The 22452-nt window shown below is 42.7% G+C and overlaps 1 protein-coding gene across 4 annotated transcripts in view; it reads left to right on the top strand.

The window, feature by feature from the left end:
* Positions 1–22452, top strand: part of LOC126710689 (alpha-amylase-like) — an 86023-nt gene that overhangs the window by 1331 nt on the left and 62240 nt on the right. Inside the window, exons 1-4 of one of the 4 annotated variants that reach the window (XM_050411212.1) lie at positions 16666–16843; positions 17010–17139; positions 18174–18976; positions 19239–19640. The exons of 1 other annotated variant lie outside the window; for it this stretch is intronic. In XM_050411212.1, the coding sequence (XP_050267169.1) occupies positions 16760–16843; positions 17010–17139; positions 18174–18976; positions 19239–19490 (1269 nt within the window). In that variant the 5' untranslated portion in view covers positions 16666–16759 and the 3' untranslated portion in view covers positions 19491–19640. Of the gene's footprint in view, positions 1–231; positions 1038–1312; positions 1741–16665; positions 16844–17009; positions 17140–18173; positions 18977–19238; positions 19641–22452 lie in introns of those variants that run through there. 2 more of the 4 variants (XM_050411211.1, XM_050411208.1) reach the window with 2 other exon arrangements.

The raw sequence follows: 22452 nt of genomic DNA on the forward strand, positions 1-22452 counted from the left end.
ACCAAGAGGTGGGTAGTCTTTCCCACACTTTGTGCATCTTATCTCATTCCTGGGGAATGCATGATTGTCTATATTTTAAAAAAGGAACAACTTGAGTATGGATAATGTTTGAGTTATGGAAAATGGTTATTTTTATCTTCTATATGTTCCCATCTTTTGGTCTCAAATAAGAGAACAGATAAGATATGCTCAATCTAAATGTATGTTGTTTCCTTGCTTAATTTATTCTAGGATACATGCCTGGAAGGCTATATGATCTCGATGCCTCAAAATATGGATCTAAGAATGAATTGAAGTCACTAATTGCAGCTCTCCATGAGAAAGGAATTAAAGCCGTTGCTGACATAGTGATAAACCACAGAACTGCTGAGAAGCAAGATGGAAGAGGAATATGGTGCATCTTTGAAGGTGGAACTCCAGATGGACGTCTTGATTGGGGACCATCCTTCATTTGCAAGGATGACACAGCCTATTCTGATGGCACAGGGAATCTTGACTCTGGAGAGGACTTTGGTGGTGCACCTGATATTGATCATCTTAATCCACGGGTACAGAAAGAGTTGTCAGAGTGGATGAATTGGTTAAAGACTGAAATTGGATTCGATGGATGGCGTTTTGATTTTGTGAGAGGATATGCCCCCAGTATAACAAAGATCTATATGGAACAAACTAAACCAGAATTTGCAGTTGGAGAGAATTGGAATTCCCTTTCCTATGGGAATGATGGCAAGCCTAATACCAACCAGGATGCACACCGTGGTGCGTTAGCTGATTGGATTCAGGCTGCTGGTGGGGCTGTCACTGCCTTTGATTTCACAACCAAAGGGATTCTTCAAGCAGCTGTGGAAGGAGAGTTATGGAGGTTAAAGGACTCTAATGGGAAGCCACCAGGGCTGATTGGAATAAAGCCAGAAAATTCTGTGACTTTTATTGATAATCATGATACCGGGTCTACTCAAAAACTTTGGCCATTCCCCTCTGATAAAGTCATGCTGGGATATGTTTACATTCTCACCCATCCTGGGACCCCAACCATAGTAATTTCTATCCTCTCTTTTTTTTCTTTTTTTCTTTTTTCCTTTTTTTTTTGGGTTAATGCCTATACACCTTTTCATTATATTTGATAAAAAGGAATAAATGTGACTAACTTGATTTTGTCTGTTGAGGATTCATAGTTGACCTCAAAGTTTTGAGATTAAGGACTGGATGTTAGTGTTGTTGTACATACTTTTTCATTCTAAAGATGGCTAATATCCATCACGGTATTATAACTACTTTGTTGACTAAAAGAGATTGTTTTTATGTTGTGTAGTTCTATGATCACTTCTTTGAATGGGGTCTAAAGGATGAATTAAGCAAATGGATTGCGATTAGATCAAGGAATGGGATCAACACCAAAAGCACCGTGAATATTTTAGCGTCTGAAGCTGATTTATATATGGCTAGGATTGATGACAAGATCATTATGAAGATTGGGCCAAAGTTGGATCTTGGAAACCTTGTTCCCTCAAATTTCCAGGTTGCTGCCTCTGGCAAAGACTACGCTGTGTGGGAGAAAAAGTGAAGACTAGAAATGACTTTTTACAAAATAAATGTCAAAATGGTTCATGAAGCCTATTATTATTAATTTTACTATTACATTTGTCTCTATGATGAGTGTAAAGATCTCTATATGGATAGAATAAATTTTACATATCTAAAATAAAAACAATTCAAGGTGCAATCCAATGGTTGGAGGCTTGGAATGAGTTGTAGACCTAGACATCCTAGTTCGATCCTTACACATTTTTAGGGAATATTGTTTTTTTAAATGCTGTATTTAAAAAAAATATGAAGTAAAATGTCATATATACCCTTAGTTAAAAAATTTAATCACCCCGCTTGGACTGCTATGGTTCGATAAATTGAAACTGCTAGCAAGTTTTCAAATAGATCTTAAACTTGGTCAATATCAGTCACGTTTGTTTTTTTTTTTTTTTTTTTTTGGCAAATGATGAATGAGAAGTGATATATATCCACAATATTTTTACAATATTTTTGCAACAAATCCTAAGTGGCTGGTTGTTATTGTTGGGGCAAAAAAGTAATCTTAGTGTTATGTTTAAATTTGAACCAACAACAACTAACCGCCTATGATTTGTTGTAAAAATATTATGAAAATGTTGTGGACGTAGCACCTCATGAATTACTATGCTGCAAAGTAAGAAGGCAGCAATGCGAAAAGATAGCCATGTGAAAGCACCCAAGTACATGGATTAGGGGCACATCAAGATAAACCTCCTGCTAATGGATTCCAGGTTACATGGATTAGGGGCACCCAAGTACCGTGCCTTGGACAAGATTGATGATGTATGAGAGTATTTCAAACCGTTTAAAATGTGCAAATCAAGAAGTTGTATTTTCTTAATAATGTATATATAGATTATTATATAGATATAAATAATAATAAAATATTGTTTCCTTCCCTAAAAGTTATTTAAAGTTTGTTTAAAATGTTCTCTCATAAGTTCCTAAATTATTGAAATATTACATCTTTTGTCATTCTATTTATTCTCATTAAACTTTATCTTACATGTTTACTAGGTCCTATTAGAGAATTTAACACTTAACAGGTCTGACTTAGACTACCACATAAATATATATATATATATATATATATATAATATTAAGAAAAAAATTTTATGAAAAAATAAGGCTTAAATGTAAAAACACACCCTAGAGTTTGGGTAATTCAAAAATGTCCCACGAGGTTATAACTTTTTCTTTTAACTCCTTGAGATTTTTATATTCACCAAATTGACCTTTAGGACTAACTTTCATTAGCTTTTATGAACAAAAAGATCATGTGACCAATGACACAAATCAATTGTTGAGTCTTCTTAGGGTGTGTTTGGATATCGCTTATTTTGCTGAAATTGAAAAATTATTGCTGAAAGTACTGTAGACAAAGGTAAAAGTTAGTTGAAATAGTACAGTAGGACCATGAATAGTGCCAAAAAGTACAGTGGGACCCATGAATAGTAGCAAAAATAAGCTGAACAGTGAAATAATTTTAATTTTTATTCCTAACCCAAACACACACTTAATATGATCATGTGATTTTTCCATTCGTAGTCAACACAAATTCTAAAATTAGCCTCTGGGGTCAAATTGGCAAATATGGAAACCTTAGGGAGTTGTAAAGAAAAACTGAAACCCTATGAAGTGTTTTTGCAACTACCCAAACCCCAAAGGGTGTTTTTGCATTATGATCATAAAGCAAAACAAAACAAAAAAGAAGAAAAAAAAGACACACATGAAGTGATCACTTGTCATGCAACTATTGGTCACGTGTACAATATGAAAATTTTCTCTAAAGTTTAGGGATGGAAAAAAAGATAGTTACTTTAATAAAATAAAAAAATGTAGAGTTTTTAATAGCCTTGAGACAAAAAAAAAAAAAAAAAAAAAAAAAAAAAAAAAAAAAAAAAAAAAAATTAAAGCATAGACTTTTAGGTATGAAAAAAGAAATTCATGCAAATTTTATGGTTGAAAACAAAATTTTTACCTTTTTCCTTGTAAATATTATATGATTTAATTTTTTTTTTTTCAAAGTAAGTAGTTTTCCAATTTTTGATAAAACTATTACACTTCCTACCCATGAAACATTTCAAAACTCCATGCACTAATAACATGGTAAATAACACTTCGGACCTTTAGACTCTCTCCAAGTTTATGACACATCTTTTAAAGGATAATTATATAATACTCTCAGAGTACCATAAATATATACTCTCCCCTTTTATATAATTGTGAGTTTCACTAATTAAATTCATAGTGGAACCCACAATTTATGTGAGCGGGAAGAGTATGTATTTATGATACTTCTAGAGTATTCAATAATTTTTCCTCTTTTTAAGTCTATTGAATCAACTATCCAAGTGTCCATGAAAAAACATATATTATACCATTTAAACTTATAACATGGCACCACTGCACACATTTGGTGTAATAGTCACTCTACAAGTATAAGTGTTTGTGGGATGTGGGAGGCAAAAGCTGAGATTCAAATATCTAGAAAGAAGTTTTACATACATATACACTTACATTATGTTAGAGTAAAATTTTTATCTTGTATAAATAAAATAAAATAAAATAAAATAAAAAACTTATAACATTGCTCCGCAATTATTGCTTTTTAACCAAACTTTCTGTTGTATTCATGGTTTAATACCATATTTCTTCAATTTGATTGCTTCGAAGTTCAAAGCCGTGTCTATGACTAAAATATTGGAGTATTAAGAGAAGTATTTCTGAAAGAGAAATATTTCTCTTTCATATATGGCCTGTCCGTAAATCACGACTATGTGACGACTGACAACAAGCCAACATGAGAAACTGGGACAGCCTTTGTCAGTAATCACTCGCAAAAGTACAATATTCTGGCTTCGCTGATACGTAATAAAATAAAAGGATAACTAAAAAAAAAAAAAAAGACTTGAATTAAAATTTAGCTGGGTAACTTATTTGGAAAAGGAAAGGAACAAGTTATTATTATGATATTATCCAACATTTTTTTTTTGCATAGTGTACCCTTGAATCTTTCAACCAGATATTAATTATTGTTCGCGATAGGTGGACCCATAGTAGAGTAAATCATTAGTCCAGGGAATTTTTTCAAAGTGCAGGTAGTCAGACTCGAACTAGAGAGCACACCCAGTCAAACTCAGTACAAGCATCTTAAGACCGAATATGTAACTTTATTATTTAATGTGACTTTGAACTATTTAGTGTGACTATATAAAGAATTGAAATTAAAAAAAAAAAAGGGTTATCAACAATTTTTTTTTTTTTGAAAAATAATTACAACATGCTGCTAACCTTATAGCTCGAACCATTTCCCCCCAAAACCCCCAAGCACTTTGTGCATGAAGAGATGTCAATTTAGCTATAAAGCTTTTGACGGTTATCAACAAATGTGACATTGTTACTATAAAATGTAAATATATTGAGAATATAATCAAAAAAAATATTATACCACTTATAAGCATAATGCAACTACAATATGTGACATTGTTACTATCTAATGTAATTGTACGGCACCGAGCTTCCAAAGCCCATACTGGCCTTGGGCCCAGACCCATCTAGGCCCCGGGCCCAAGCCTATAACGGCCTTGGGCGCAGGCCCAGCAGAAAGTTCCAGTTACCTTATGCCCTTCTTGAAACTGCCTTAGAGTAAAAACAAGCTTTGGGTATTAAGTTCCCAGAGTTGACCGGTTAATCTTTCCCGGTAGAGCGCATGAGTCATATCCGGGAAGGTCATGATATGCACGGGAACGTGAGTTGCCGAATATAATCGGTGAAAATGGAACCAAGTTCCAAGATCATAAATGCTGCACCGCCCTTTCACCTAAACAACCACTTTAACCAAATAATACTGGACCTTCAGTAGCACTAACGGTGACTGTAATCATGATCTTCCCACTAACCTTGGCTATAAATAGAAGAAAGTTGGGAGAAGAAGGGGTTCAGAAAAATTGAGAGAAAACAGTCAAGGAGAGGGTACTAACTGGGTGTTACTTTGAGTCTCTCTGCCGAGAACGACCCATTGTAGGAAATACTTAAGCCCACTACAAATAAATTGTGAGCCCAAGTGACCTAAGGTCCAGAAGTCTTACACTTGGTTCTTACAATTGGCGCCCACCGTGGGGCTCTCCTACGAAGCTGTGGTTTGAGTGAGACTCAAGCAAGGGAGATGTCTGAGGAGCGTTCAGGAGGGCACGTTCCGAGCAATTCCGCAGGATCTTCTCGGGGATCGACGTGGAGGGAGAGAAGGCAGAAACGGCTGGAGGATAGGGAGCATCCAAGAGGAGAGGAAAGGTCCGGATTGGGAGAAGGATCGGCCCAGACACACCGGACGATTTCAAGCGTCTCAGCACATCGGCAACATGATGATAGAGACCGGGAGCTGGAGCGGTTACGCAGATTGGTAATGGACTTGGAGCTGGAAGCAAGGGGTCGGCGCCACGAAAGGAACCACAACCCCCAACCCAGGAGAAACCGTGGCGAGGAAGGTTCCAGCCGATCTGTTACACAACAACACCGAGACCGATCACGTTCTCAAGAGTCACATCGACACTCCCGGGAGACGCGTCGTAGATGGGACCGTTCCCGGTCGCATGGATATGATAACCAAGGGTCAGAGTCGCCAGAGGAGCGGCGGCACCACAACGCCGCGATGGACGCCATGAGCAGGGCCTTGCGGATGGCAGCCCGGTCTCCATTCTCTGATGAGATTGAACGGGCACCCATGCTGAGCAGATTCACGCATCCACCATTCAATTCTTATGAGGGGAGGACAGACCCCGTGGAGCATGTCAGTCATTACATCCACATGATGTCTTTGCATGCGCACAACGATGCATTGATGTGTAAAGTATTCCCCTCTAGTTTCGGCTCTACCGCACTGAGATGGTTCAATGGGTTGCGGAAAGGTTCTATACACAGCTTCGCCGAGCTGATTCAGGAGTTCGGCAGCAGGTTCGTAACATGTAGCCGAGTACAACAACCGGTCGACGCGTTGCTTTCCATGAAAATGAGGGTCGGGGAAACCCTTCGGAGTTATGCCAGCCGATACTGGGAACTCTATAATGAGATTGGTGGGGGAAACGAGAAAATTGCGGCTAGCACCTTCAGGATGGGGCTCCCCGAGGATTCTGAACTGCGGTTACGCAGATTGGTAATGGACTTGGAGCTGGAAGCAAGGGATCGGCGCCACGAAAGGAACCACAACCCCTAACCCAGGAGAAACCGTGGCGAGGAAGGTTCCAGCCGATCTGTTACACAACAACACCGAGACCGATCACGTTCTCAAGAGTCACATCGACACTCCCGGGAGACGCATCGTAGACGGGACCGTTCCCGGTCGCATGGATATGATAACCAAGGGTCAGAGTCGCCAGAGGAGCGGCGGCACCACAACGCCGCGATGGACGCCATGAGCAGGGCCTTGCGGATGGCAGCCCGGTCTCCATTCTCTGATGAGATTGAACGGGCACCCATGCCGAGCAGATTCACGCATCCACCATTCAATTCCTATGAGGGGAGGACAGACCCCGTGGAGCATGTCAGTCATTACATCCACATGATGTCTTTGCATGCGCACAACGATGCATTGATGTGTAAAGTATTCCCCTCTAGTCTCGGCTCTACCGCACTGAGATGGTTCAATGGGTTGCGGAAAGGTTCTATACACAGCTTCGCCGAGCTGATTCAGGAGTTCGGCAGCAGGTTCGTAACATGCAGCCGAGTGCAACAACCGGTCGACGCGTTGCTTTCCATGAAAATGAGGGTCGGGGAAACCCTTCGGAGTTATGTCAGCCGATACTGGGAACTCTACAATGAGATTGGTGGGGGAAACGAGAAAATTGCGGCTAGCACCTTCAGGATGGGGCTCCCCGAGGATTCTGAACTGCGGGAGTCGCTGACAAGAAGACCCCCGGAGGATATGAGGCAACTGATGAGACGCATAGAGGAGTACAAACGCCTGGAGGATGACCGGCTGCAAAGCAGGGGGAAAGCTCCTTTTACGGGGAGATCTCAGCAAAGCATCCTGCCGCTAAAACCGAAAAGGGACTTCAGAATGCAGGAACCAGAGGTGCAAATCGAAGGGGTTAATGTGTTGTTTAAAGAGCCCGTGCATAAGATACTGGAACGGATAAGGAACGAGCCATTCTTCAGATGGCCGAACAAAATGGGGGGCGACCCATCTCGGAGGAACCAAAGCCTATACTGCACCTATCATAGAGACAAGGGGCACACCACCGAGCAGTGTAGGGTATTGAAAGATCATCTCGGGCAGTTGGTGAAGGCAGGGCACCTGAAAGAGTTTGTAGCAGATTCCACTGACCGGGAGACCGGGCAGGGCGCCCAACAGAAAAGGAATCCCCTTCCACCACCCTTGGGGGTAATCAACGTCATTCATGCCGCACCAAGAAGAGCAGCAGCGGCAAGAAGGGTAATGACAGTGGCTTGCGCGGAGGGAGAATCATCCAAGAAGCAAAAGAAAGATGGACGGCTGGACATCTCGTTCGGAGAAGATGATTTGGAAGGAACCATCCAACCTCACGACGACGCTTTGGTGGTGACAGCCCGGATAGGCGGATTCTTGGTGAAGAGGGTGATGATTGATCAGGGTAGCGGGGCTGACGTTATGTACCCGGACCTCTTCGAAGGGCTCGGGTTAAAAACCCAGGATTTGGCGAAGTATGACACGCCATTGGTCTCGTTTGATGGGAGAATTGTGATTCCCGAGGGGCAAATCTCTCTCCCAGTGGACATGGAGGGCAAGGAAGTTATAGTTACGTTCATAGTAGTCCGATCATTCGCACCTTACACCGCAATCCTGGGGAGGCCGTGGATTCACGCCATGGGGGCTGTTCCGTCCACCCTTCACGTGAAAGTAAAATTCCCTACTGAGTACGGAGTTGTAGAGGTAAGGGGGAATCAACAGGTGGCGAAACAATGCCTCGTAGCCGCGGTCCGGTGGGAAAAGGAACAGCTCGGCCAAGCTGAGCACGCCGAGAAAGAGACTGCATAGCAATTACAGATACCCCGCGAAACTGGGGCGGACGTTGCCGAGGAGGTGCTGAAGGTAAGAATTCTCCCAGATAGTGACAAATACTTCCAGATAGGTATAAGCATGAATGACCGGGAAAGGGTAGAGATGTTGTTGTTCCTGTTGCAGAACATAGATGTCTTTGCGTGGAACCCGTATGAAGTGCCCGGCGTAGACCCCGAGTTCATTGTTCACAAACTCAATGTGGACCCATCGTTTCCCCCGAAAAAGCAGAAGCCGAGAAGAGCATCAAAGGAACACGTCGATGCAGTAAACCTGGAGGTCCAGCGACTGAAGGAAGTCGGGTTCATAAAAGAAATATTCTTCTCGAGATGGCTAGCAAACACTGTCGTAGTGAAGAAGAAGAGCGGTAAATGGAGAGTTTATGTGGACTTCACCGATTTGAACAGAGCGTGTCCCAAGGATCCATTCCCGATGCCCAAGATTGATCAGCTAGTGGATGCCACGTACGGGCACCCGAGAATGAGCTTCCTGGACGCCTTCCAAGGCTACCACCAGATTGCCTTGGCGCCCGAGGACCGAGAGAAGACAGCATTTATATCCCTGAACGCAAACTATCACTACGAGGTCATGCCGTTTGGATTGAAGAATGCCGGGGCCACCTACCAGCGTATGATGACAAGGATGTTCCGAGAAAAAATTGGGTGCACGGTTGAAGTTTATATCGACGACATGGTGGTAAAAAGCAGAAAAGAGTCGCTGCATACTGAAGACCTTCGGGGAGTATTCGAGATACTACGACGACACAGGCTGCGCCTCAATGCCGAAAAGTGCACTTTCGGAGTGGGGGCTGGCAAGTTCCTGGGTTATCTGATCTCCACTCGGGGAATAGAGGCTAACCCCGACCAAATAGAGGCCGTCAATCGCCTCAAACCACCGAGCAATCCTAAGGAGGTGCAAGTGCTCACTGGGATGTTGGCCGCCCTGAACCGATTCATCTCCAAGTTTGCCGATCGCTGCTGGCCATTCTATCAACTTCTGAAGAAGTGGAAGGGGTTTCAGTGGGATGAGAGCTGCGATGAAACTTTTCGAGAACTAAAGGAATATTTAGCAAAGGCGCCAAGGTTGACGGCCCCGGAGCCTGGGGAGGATCTGTTTATGTACCTTGCAGTCACCAATCATGCAGTAAGTGCTGTGTTACTAAGGGACCGGGGAGTGCAAATGCCGGTGTATTACGTGAGCAAGACCTTGGTCGATACCGAGACAAGGTACCTGCCTCTTGAAAAGTTGGTTTTGGCCTTGGTGCACGCCACGAGGAAGTTACCACACTACTTCCAGGCACACACAGTGTTTGTCCTCACCGAATATCCATTGCAATCACTGTTGAAGAGATCCGACTTCACAAGACGGATTGCTAAATGGGGGACTCGGTTGGGATCGTTTGACATAAGATACCGACCTAGAAGCTCGGTGAAGGGGCAGGTTCTCGCTGATTTCATCGCGGAATTTACACCTAAGAATGAAGGCAAGGTAATCTGTAGTGCGGAGATTCGCCCGTGGAGGTTATTTGTGGACGGCGCATCAAATGCTATAGGGGCCGGGGCTGGTATTGTCATCATCACCCCTGAAGGTATGCGACTGGAACACTCCTTCAGATTGGGGTTCAAAGCCTCGAACAACGAAGCCGAATATGAAGCCCTGCTGGCCGGATTGAGGGTAGTATTGCATCTGGGCGCAAAGGACGTGGAAATCTACTCGGACTCTCGGCTGGTTGTTTATCAAATCACTGGGGACTTCGAGGCTCGGGATCCCCGAATGAAAGCTTATCTAAGTACGGCAAAGCAAATTATCGGTCAGTTTGGAACGGTAAAGATATCCCAGGTAGCCCGGTCACAAAACAAGCATGCTGACTCTCTTGCCACGTTAGCCTCATCGGCTACCGAGGACACGCCGAGGCTTATCACGATAGAACTTATAAGGGAGCCAAGCATCTGTGTGAAGACTGCTCTCGACCAGGCCGGAGTAGAGGTTGCGCAGGTGGCGGTGGCCGGAGTATGCTGAATGAACCCGATCATAGACTTTCTTGCCGAAGATAAAGTTCTAGAGGATGAGGCCAAGGCCAACAAGATTCGACGAATGGCTCCCAGGTACTGGTTGTCTTCGGATCGAAAGTTGTACAGAAGGTCCTTCGCGGGCCCTTACCTCTTGTGCCTGCATCCTGAAAGAGTCAAGGAGCTTCTAACCGAGCTGCATGAAGGAGTATGCGGCGGGCATGCTGGGGGACGATCTTTAGCACACAGAGCAATGACGCAGGGGTTTTGGTGGCCACAGATGCAGAAGGACGCCGCCGAATACGTTCGGAGTTGCGAACAATGTCAAAAGCACGCCCCAATGATCCATCAGCCGGCAGGACATCTAAATCCTGTCAGCAGCCCGTGGCCATTTGCACAATGGGGGCTTGACATCCTCGGGCCATTCCCCCGAGCAACGGGGAACCGCCGTTTTGTACTGGTGGCTGTGGATTACTTCACAAAGTGGGCTGAAGCTGAAGCCTTGGCCAATATCCGGGATACTGACGTGAAAAAATTTGTGTGGAAAAACATAGTTACAAGGTTTGGGGTGCCGAATTCACTAGTGACAGACAACGGGCTACAGTTCGACAGCAACGCTTTTCGGACCTTTTGCAGCGAGCTCGGCATCAAGAACAAGTATTCAACCCCGGCATACCCCTAGAGCAACGATCAAGCTGAAGCAGTAAACAAGACTATTTTGAACGGGCTCAAGAGAAGGTTGGATGGAGCGAAAGGAAGATGGGCAGAAGAACTACCCAGTGTTTTATGGGCCTACCGCACGACCCGCAGGAGATCCACGGGGGAAACCCCATTTTCTCTAGCATACGGAGCAGAAGCAGTGATACCAACCGAGGTGAGCTTATGTAGTGCACGGGTCGCCGGGTTTGACCCCGTACAGAACGCCGACCTTATGACGGAGCATTTGGATTGGCTAGAAGAATGCAGGGAGGCCGCGACCGTACGTCTTGCCGAGTATCAGCAAAAGCTGGCGCAAAGGTACAACCAAAATGTAAAGACCAGGGAATTCAGTGCCGGGGAATTAGTGTTAAGAAGGGTAGTGGGGAACATGCGGGACATGGCTGCAGGGAAGCTTGCTCAGAGTTGGGAGGGACCATACAAAGTCACAACCGTCGCAGGTGCAGGGGCCTACTACTTGGAGGACCTGGACGAGAGGCCGCTCCCCCGACCATGGAACGCCAACAACCTGAAGAAATTCTACGCGTAACCATCGATGTAAGCCAAAACTTGTATTCTATTAAGATTAAGAGCATGATGAACTTTTTTGTCTGTGCTGTTTTTGACCCTGTAACCACACACCAAGAGAATCGCCAATAAATCCTAAGGACAGAAACCTGACCCTCGGCTCGATCAATATCGCCGAGCAGGTGAAAACCTTACGAATAAATCCTAAGGACAGAAACCTGACCCTCGGCTCGATCAATATCGCCGAGAAGGTGAAAACCTTACGAATAAATCTTAAGGACAGAAACCTGACCCTCGGCTCGATCAATATCGCCGAGCAGGTAAAAACCTTACGAATAAATCCTAAGGACAGAAACCTGACCCTCGGCTCGATCAATATCGCTGAGCAGGTGAAAACCTTACGAATAAATCCTAAGGACAGAAACCTAACCCTCGGCTCGATCAATATCGCCGAGCAGGTGAAAACCTTACGAATAAATCCTAAGGACAGAAACCTGACCCTCGGCTCGATCAATATCGCCGAGCAGGTGAAAACCTTACAAATAAATCTTAAGGACAGAAACCTGACCCTCGGCTCGATCAATATCGCCGAGCAGGTGAAAACCTTACGAATAAATCCTAAGGACAGAAACCTGACCCTCGGCTCGATCAATATCGCCGAGCAGGTGAAAACCTTACGAGTAAATCTTAAGGACAGAAACCTGACCCTCGGCTCGATCAATATCGCCGAGCAGGTTAAAACCTTACAAATAAATCTTAAGGACGGAAACTTGACCCTCGGCTCGATCAATATCGCCGAGCAGGTGAGAACCTTACAACCAAATCTATAAGGACGAAAACACAATTCTCGGTTAAACCAAAACCTGATAAAAACCTAACCCTTTTGCAAAAACTAAGTCCAATAGCGCTCTCAAATTACCCACAGCGCCGCACAACAGGTTTTCGGGGGTACCATTCTATTAAGCGGCCATAGCACTAGTATAATTCAAGCAAAACACAAACAGAGATAATTTCATTCAACAAATTGAAACGGAAAAAGAAAACGGACTATTAATTAAACAGGTAAAAGCAATTGTTCAATCACCACATCCCGGTGACATGGGCAAATAAAACCAATAAGTAAAAACAATTGTTCAATCACCACATCCTGGTGACATAGGCAAATAAAAGTAAAATAAAAATAAGCTAACAAGTAAAAGTAAAATCAGCTGGGAGGTTGAGTCGGTGGTGGCACTTCCTGCTGGACGGTCAGGGGAAAAGGCTGGCCCTTACCAAGAAGCTCCTGCACGGTAGGTATGCTCGTGGCCTCCATGTCCTCAGGCTCGGCATGAGAATCGATTTGCTCAACCAACTCCCTCATACTAGCCGTCTCCTCCTCGTCGAAAGCAGCCGGGGCGTTCTGGACGGCAGGTACAGGGTTCGGAAATGGAATCTGGCCAGGGTCTCTCAGCGGCGAATCTTCAGGAACTCCCATTGCCTGAAGAGCGGCAAACCACCCGGCCTCGAAACCCATATGCCGAGCCCGAGCCACCACCGGCTCTGTGGAGTTCTTGGCGTCGGCAAAGCCTACGTCATACCACTTTTGCTCCGCGGCCGCCAAGCCTGCCCTGAGATCGGCTATCTCGTCGGCATGGGAAGTGTTGAGGCTGAGGGCTTCGGCTAGTTTGAGTTCCGTCTCATTTTGCTTGGCCAGGAGCTCTGCATTCCTTTTTTCGGCCAATGCCCGGAACTTCTCCGCGGCAGCAGCCTTCTTCTCAGCAGCCTCAGCAATCTTCACCTTTTCCTTAGCCGTTTTTACTGCTGACTCCCGCGCCCCCTTCTCGCGCTCATTTTCCTCATCAAGCTCCCGTGCCCGGGCAGCCACAATGTGAGCCAGTTGAGCGGCCTAGCAAGCACGAAGGTTAGCAAAGAGACAAAAGGAAATCTACATGGAGTAAATAGACAAAAGAATTACCGCAATGGCGTGCCACTCTAACCGGTGCCCCACGGACTCCTCGGACCCATCATCAAAGGCGTGCACGTCCTCGGGAAGTTGGAGAGCTCCGGCCAAGGTTTGGGTAATACGGCCGCCCTCGCCCTTATCCCACATCCGAACAGAGGCGGTTGAGGGCAATGGCTTGCCGTCCAGAAGGAACTTTGGCTCCCACGCTGGAGCCACTTGGGAGGAGGACGCGCCCCCCGTGCCAGCTTCGGTTGGCGGCTTACGGATAACAATTCCCCCTGTTGGTCGGGGAGGAGTCTGGACAGCGGCATCCCCCGGGCCCGTGGAAGGTTGCTCGGTTACTTTCTGCTTCTTACGGGTCCGTCCGGACTGCGGAGGGGGAGGAGGCTGAGACATTGGACCCCGACCCTGAGTAGGCGGGGGCTGGTTGGTCGGCCGGGCACCAGGCACGAACCGATCAAAGGTCATGACTCTCTTTGCCACCATTCTTGCACCGGGCTGGATCGCTTCAGCTAGCAAGTTAGCCGCTTCTGTCACTTGCTGTTGAGGCTCGGCGGGTGGATCCTCGGGATGGGGCTGCTCTTGGGCTTGGTCCCCTTGTTGTATGGCTTCGTGAGCTCTCTCTCTAAGGCGCTGAGATACCCGTTCCGCGGAATCGTCTCGCAGGGGAACTAGTTCGTCCGCGGCAGTGAACCGCCGACCAAATTCCCTCGCTTCCCCGGTTGTAAGCTTCGGCGGCAAGAAATTCACGTACCGGACGTCTATGTATGATAGCAGGGGGCTGTCAACTATCAGCGCCTGCTTGAAAGGCTGCCAAGTAGAGTAAACCGGTTCCACGTCGAGGATCAGGTGTGAGGCCCGGAGTTGCCCGTCCCAATGCACGTAGATCTCGGAACGGAGGACGAAGTTTAAGTCCCTGGTGTGGACGGCTCTGAGGTCCTGAATAAACACTTTGCCGTCTGCAAAAGAACAGGTGACGCATTAGCTTTTAACAATAAATTTTTTTTTTTTTTTTACTCAAAAAATTATAAGAAGGGGATGGTACGAACCCACTTCACGCCGTGTGAGGGGGCAAGGGATCTCCCCGGCAAACCAATTGCCGCGCACCCTGACGAACTCCCCGGCGGAGTTCCTGTTCGAATCGGGTAGGCACGATATCAGCCGTACCCGAGCATCCCTCGTCTTTAAGTAATAATTGGTGGATTTGCTCCCACAGAGGCTGTACATTTGGTTAATATCATGGTGGTCTAATTGTAAGTTAAAGGTATGGTTCAACTGGCTGACACAACTAACTACCTGGTAAAAATTGGGGGGAAGCTGGTCGGGGCACAGCCCATAGTAGGTGAGTGTGCTTATCAGGAGGGGATCTATCGGGAACCTAACCCCACCTTCTAAAATGGACATCAAAGGAAAGAAGGCTGTACCCTGCCCTCGGTGGAGTTCCATATCACTCTCATGGCAGTAAGCCACGCCCACGTCATTAGGAATACTAAATTTACTCCTAAAGGTGGCCAAAGCAGCCGGGGTATCTAGAAGGTAAGAATAACCCATCTATAAAGCCTAAAACTACAAGAATGAACTCAAAGAAACAAAGCTGAAGGAACAGGAAGGGGAAGAAAGACTTACTTTGGGTTCTAAGGAGGAAAAGAACGCTGAGCAAGCAAGCGCACAGAAATGTGGTCGGCAGAGAGTAGGCACTAAAGATCAGAGGCGAAGGAAAAATGGAATGGTGTTTGGAGAAGGACTATTTATAGAGCCAAAAGAAATGGGGGAAGAAGAAACGCTTAATCAAGCAATAAATGGGCACAGCCTACGAGCGACCCAACGAATGCCAAGCGTAACCGATTTGCGTGCCGCTTTGGTTCACAAACCGTCAGGCAATAATGACAACTGCGCCTGGCGCCGCGAAACGGCGCGTCTTTTGAGATGAATATTAATGAGAAGTGACAGCCAGAAGTCCCAGGCTAGAAGATTCCCGAGGTCAAAAGGCCCAAGCAGCTCCTTGATTCTCCTCGGCGACCGAGTATGAATCAAGGGGGGGCTATTGTACGGCACCGAGCTTCCAAAGCCCATACTGGCCTTGGGCCCAGACCCATCTAGGCCCTGGGCCCAAGCCCATACCGGCCTTGGGCGCAGGCCCAGCAGAAAGTTCCAGTTACCTTATGCCCTTCTTGAAACTGCCTTAGAGTAAAAACAAGCTTTGGGTATTAAGTTCCCAGAGTTGACCAGTTAATCTTTCCCGGTAGAGCGCATGAGTCATATCCGGGAAGGTCATGATATGTACGGGAACGTGAGTTGCCGAATATTATCGGTGAAAATGGAACCAAGTTCCAAGATCATAAATGCTGCACCGCCCTTTCACCTAAACAACCACTTTAACCAAATAATACTGGACCTTCAGTAGCACTAACGGTGACTGTAATCATGATCTTCCCACTAACCTTGGCTATAAATAGAAGAAAGTTGGGAGAAGAAGGGGTTCAGAAAAATTGAGAGAAAACAGTCAAGGAGAGGGTACTAACTGGGTGTTACTTTGAGTCTCTCTGCCGAGAACGACCCATTGTAGGAAATACTTAAGCCCACTACAAATAAATTGTGAGCCCAAGTGACCTAAGGTCCAGAAGTCTTACACTTGGTTCTTACAGTAATATTACCGTGTTCGTGACATATAGTTACTATCAGTTTCTTAACTATTCTATATATCTCCGGTCTTGGTCTGAATATCCTCACCCCTTGATTTTTCTCGGTCTTTCTTTATTTCTCCTTTCAATATTCCTTACCATGGAATTTCATTTCTTCTTTGGTATTAACATCTTTTAATTCCTTAATGATATTTTAAAAAGAAAAGAAAAGTCTCCTTAACGAACAGACTTTCAAACGTGTAGTTTCAGCACCTAGTGAAATTCCAAACCAAAGGCAAAAGTGATGCCTATATAATAATTAATAAGAGAGAAGCATCCACCATCTTCAGCACCATTGAAGCTCATGAATCTTCTAACTTTACTCAGCTTCCTCAGCCTGTGTGTTTCTCTATTACCCTCCTTTGCAGTCTCAGAAATTCTATTTCAGGTAACTGTATGCACCCACTTACTATATATATCTTTTCCATGTACAGAGAGAGACGTATATATATCTCATGTATGATGCATTGGATATATGCATCTTCCTAGAGCTGTGGTACACTTGGTACATGTGTTGCTATGGCATGTAAATTAATTAATTATGAAAATGACAGGGTTTCAATTGGGATTCAAGTAATAAAGGAGGATGGTACAACTCACTGAAGAATTCTATACCTGACCTCGCTAATGCTGGAATCACTCATGTCTGGCTTCCTCCTGCTTCTCAATCTGCTGCTCCCCAAGGTAATTCTTCTGCAATTTCATTCCCTTAAACTGGGACATAATTTGGTCCCACTTGTAACAAGTGATGCCATATATAATGGTACTACAGTTTTGGTTATCTTTTTTTTCTAGCGTAGGTCTTCCAACTTAGGCTTGGCCTGGTTAATTATTTGTTCATAACTGCAACGAAGTCCTATTAATTCCAATATAATGATATATATTCCAAGTACATGTTGCTGGGTTGGCCTACATGAAGGGTTGCCTATCTGCTTGGTGTTGGCCTTGTTTGGTCCAAGCCCATAAGGACTTATTAATTTACATTTGGCCTCAGTTCTTAAGGCTTTTTTAAACTAAGTTGTTGGATTTTTTATAACTAAGAGGACACTCAATGGTGAGAGATAAGGTTTTGAGTGTGAGCTTTTCTTGCTCAGGTCATTGAAACAAGTGTCTAACAGGTGTTTAGGAAGTCTTTCAACGAGTTGATTGGAAGATACCATTGTGGTGGAATTGGGTTTTGTAGAATTTCTTGAGGTAATCTCGTATTTCTCCAAGATTGTTGTGTAAGCTCAAGTTGTATAATAGAACTTGAATAGTAGACCATTGTAACTTTTTGACTATAGTGGATTGTTCAAAACTTAACCCGAGGATGTAGGCTTAATGCCAAACCATGTAAATCTCGTGTGCATTTTGTATGCCTTGCCTTCTAATGATTGATGATTTGTCTCTTAGATTCCATATTGCATATCTTGCTAGCTTAACTTTGGTATTTGTTGTGGCTAAGTGAATTCACACTTGGTTGACAATATTGGTTGAGATTTTGCTCTCAAGTGGGTAGTCTTTCCCTACACTTTGTGCGTCTATCACATTCCTGGGGAATGCATGATTGTCTAATTAAGTTTTAAAAAAGGAACAACCTGAGTATGGATGATGTTTGAGATATGGAAAATGGTCATTTTTATCATCTACATGTTTCCCATATTTTGGTCTCAATTAAGAGGACAGATAAGATATGCTCAATCTAAATGTATGTTGTTTCCTTGCTTAATTTATTTTAGGATATCTGCCTGGAAGGCTATATGATCTCGATGCCTCAAAATATGGATCTAAGGATGAATTGAAGTCACTGATTGCGGCTTTCCATGAGAAAGGAATTAAAGTCGTTGCTGACACAGTGATAAACCACAGAAGTGCTGAGAAGCAAGATGGGAGAGGAATATGGTGCATCTTTGAAGGTGGAACTCCAGATGGACGTCTTGATTGGGGACCATCCTTCATTTGCAAGGATGACACAGCCTATTCTGATGGCACAGGGAATCTTGACTCTGGAGGGGACTTTAGTGGTGCACCTGACATTGATCATCTTAATCCACAGGTACAAAAAGAGTTGTCAGAGTGGATGAATTGGTTGAAGACTGAAATTGGATTCGATGGATGGCGTTTTGATTTTGTGAGAGGATATGCCGCCAATATTACAAAGATTTATATGGAACAAACTAAACCAGAATTTGCAGTTGGAGAGAATTGGGATTCCCTTTCCTATGGGAATTATAGCAAGCCTAATCCCAACCAAGATGCACACCGTGGTGCGTTAGCTGATTGGATTCAGGCTGCTGGTGGGGCTGTCACTGCCTTTGATTTCACAACCAAAGGGATTCTTCAAGCAGCTGTGGAAGGAGAGTTATGGAGGTTAAAGGACTCTAATGGGAAGCCACCAGGGCTGATTGGAATAAAGCCAGAAAATTCTGTTACTTTTATTGATAATCATGATACCTGGTCTCAAAAGACTTGGCCATTCCCCTCTGATAAAGTCATGCTGGGATATGTTTACATTCTCACCCATCCTGGGACCCCAACCATAGTAATTTCTATCCTCTCTTTTTTTCTTTTTTCTTTTTTCTATTAATGTTATACACCTTTTCATTATATTTGATAAAAAAGAATAAATGTGACTAACTTGATTTTGTCTGATGAGAATTTATAGTTGACCTCAAAGTTTTGGGATTAAGGACCAGATGTTAGTGTTGTTTGTATATACTTTTTCATTCTAAAGATGGCTAATAATCCATCATGGTATTATTACTACTTTGTTGACTAAAAGTGATTTTTTTTATGTTGTCTAGTTCTATGATCACTTCTTTGAATGGGGTCTAAAGGATGAATTAAGCAAATGGATTGCGATTAGATCAAGGAATGGGATCAACACCAAAAGCACTGTGAATATTTTAGCGTCTGAAGCCGATTTATATATGGCTAGGATTGATGACAAGATCATTATGAAGATTGGGCCAAAGTTGGATCTTGGAAACCTTGTTCCCTCAAATTTCCAGGTTGTTGCCTCTGGCAAAGACTACGCTGCGTGGGAGAAAAAGTGAAGACTAGAAACGACTTTTTACAAAATCAGAATGGTTCATGGAGCCTATTATTGTTAGTTTGTTACTAACACATTTGTCTCTATGATGAGTGTAGTGTAAAGATCTATATATTGATAGAATAAAATTTTACAGAAGCTTATAATAGATCAATGTTCTACTGTCCACCTTTTCTGCACAATTTCACAGCCTTTTCACTTTATTATTTATGCAAAAATAACATTAAAGTTGGTAGTATGAACATGGGGAAAAATTTTGTTGGCTGAAATATTTTTCAAATAGTCTATTCATGGTGGAGAAGATAAAAAGAAAATAAGTAGGTCGGATATGAAGTTGATTATCTCAAGCCACAGATACTAAAAAGGAATTGAACAAAAATCTGTTGTAGTAGTCCAGTCTTGGTATGAATGGCTTAGGAGTTAGAATATCCCCATCTAAAAGAACTGCCATAACATTATATGAGCCATCGACAATACTCTTATGTTTCAATCTTCATTTCACTGTCTTGATTACTTACTTGAGACACATTTGAAACCGAGACCTATCGGGTGAGAAGGCACATGTCATCGCACCTAAACTTGACATTCATGTTAAACTTCAAATATGATATCTATAAGACCAAAAAAATCCATATCTATATTTATATACTATCTAAAAGTTGAAATTTAACATTTATTATTGCTATGTTCCTTTTGAACCACATGAGCGTAACATTTTGGTCTATTTGGTCCATTTCAGGTCACTTTAGTCCACTTTGGTCCATTTCAGTCTAATTTGGTCTATTTAAAAGGATAATTTTTTCTTAATTAAAAATAAAAGGATAAGATTAATTCAAATAAAGACATGAACTACAATATAGCTGAGTAACTTATTTGGAAAGGAAAGGAACAAGGTAATATTATCCAACATGAAAAAAAAAATTATATATATATATATATATATCTTACCAGCAAATGTGATGAAGTTGCCTTGACATTATTATATGACATTATATATTATCTAATACTAGCCGCAAACCCGTGCGTTGCGCGTGATAATTATTTTTATGGTAGTTTTATTAAAAAAAATTTACAATTTAAACTAATCTAATAATGAGTAATGTATTTCGTAATTATATTTTTATTTATTATAGGAACAATCATAAATGTAATATAGGAACAATCCAAAATACCAAAAAAACGTAAACTAAAAAAAATTAATAAAACTTAACAATGATTAATTGAACCAATATTATGATTGTAAGGACACGATTCGTAACGAACCGTAACAGTGTTGGGTTCGCACGTAAAAAGGTCCAAACAATATCATTTGTAGAGCGTGGGTTTGAATGGCTAGGCCTTGGTCACCAAACGGTGGGTTTTTCGTGGCGTTCATACATGGTTAAGTCATCTTCGCCCTAGGAGTCTTTCTCCTGGAGGCGGGCTGGGAGGCTCTGGTTTTTGGCCATTTTTCCCAGCCTTTTCTCTTGATTCCTTTCTTTTCCTTTTATACTCGTATGCGTTCCTTATCCTTCGTCCACGTGTAGGATCGACTTTTCCCAAACTGATACTTGTCCCATCAGCCCATACCCAGAGTGGTTGGGGGTGGTTGTAAAAGCTGAAGAGTATGGCTCTGTCAGGTGCAGAGTATTGAATGGCAGTAAGGGCAGCTTTCTCTGGTCGTTATACTTTCCAGCGTATCCTTCTCTATTGACCTAGATATTTTAGATTTTCTTCCAAGTTGGTCCTATACCGTTTTTGCCCTTCCTTCCGAGGAGACCTCGGACATGTCGAGGACTGAATTGTCCTCGGCTGTATCCCAAGGTTATTTTGTACTTGTATTACCGAGCCTGGGCCATAACCTTCCTCGGCTTGGGCCTTTGGGCCCCAACGAATAAATGGACCTGGCCCACAAATTATTGGGCCCTACAATGATAAAATTTTATTTTTGATAATCCATTAAGGTTATTTTCTTTGTAGAAATTATAATTTCGGCCACCCAAAATATATTATCAAATAAAAAATTATTAGCAAAATCTAAGAATTAAATTTCTATACAGGCATTGTTATAAAATAATAATAATTAAAATAAAATTGCAAAAGTTAAAATTTGTCACCTATCCGATTATTTTCGTTTGGCTAACCTTTCCTTTTCTTTAAATGAATGGCATTATAGAGTACTCTAATACAACTATTAAAAGTACTTTGTCCACTACAAAGGATTAGAAAATAAATGAAAATTAGTAAAGTTTCATAGTTTAACATCTAAATTGAGCACTATAAGAAATCATGCTATGTAACAGAATAAATACCAAATTATCCAAATCATGCTATGTAATAGAATAATATTATATTTTTATATGCTATATTTAATTCTTTAGAATGCGATAGGATAACATTTAACAATCGAAGAGAATAAAAAATAAAAAATAAAACAACAATAACAATTTAAAAAAAAAAAAAAAAAACTAAATCGCATTAACCCAAAATAGAGTTTTAAAGAATATAAAAAATTATCAACCTAAAGTAGATATGCAAGAAAAATTAAAAAAATCCACCAAAAAATTGAGAGAGAGAGAGAGAGAGAGAACCATTTTTTTGGTGAGGGAAAACTATGCATAGAATAGAAGAGATAGTGACAAATTTATAGTAAGAGGGTGTGAATAAGAAGAGACAAAAGTTAAGGAAGATGAAGGGAAATAGGAAGAATGATATTAATGTAGAGGGTAGTAGTGGGGAGATGAAAAGGTAATGGAGGGAGAAAGATTGAAGAAGTAATGGGGAGATGAAATGGTAAGAGAAAGAGAAAGGTTGGAAAAGGGTAAATATTAAAAAAAATAAATGTTAAAAAAATTATAGAAAAATTGAAAAGAAAAAAAAAAAAAAAAAACCCTAAAGCTTGAAAGGCTTCAACGTTGTTGGTTTTTTTTTTTTTTTTTTTTTTTTTAAGCTGAAAAGGCTCACACAAAACCCTAAAGTTAAATTGA

Source organism: Quercus robur, chromosome 2 (genome assembly GCF_932294415.1).
Source record: "Quercus robur chromosome 2, dhQueRobu3.1, whole genome shotgun sequence".
Taxonomy (NCBI): Eukaryota; Viridiplantae; Streptophyta; class Magnoliopsida; order Fagales; family Fagaceae; genus Quercus; species Quercus robur.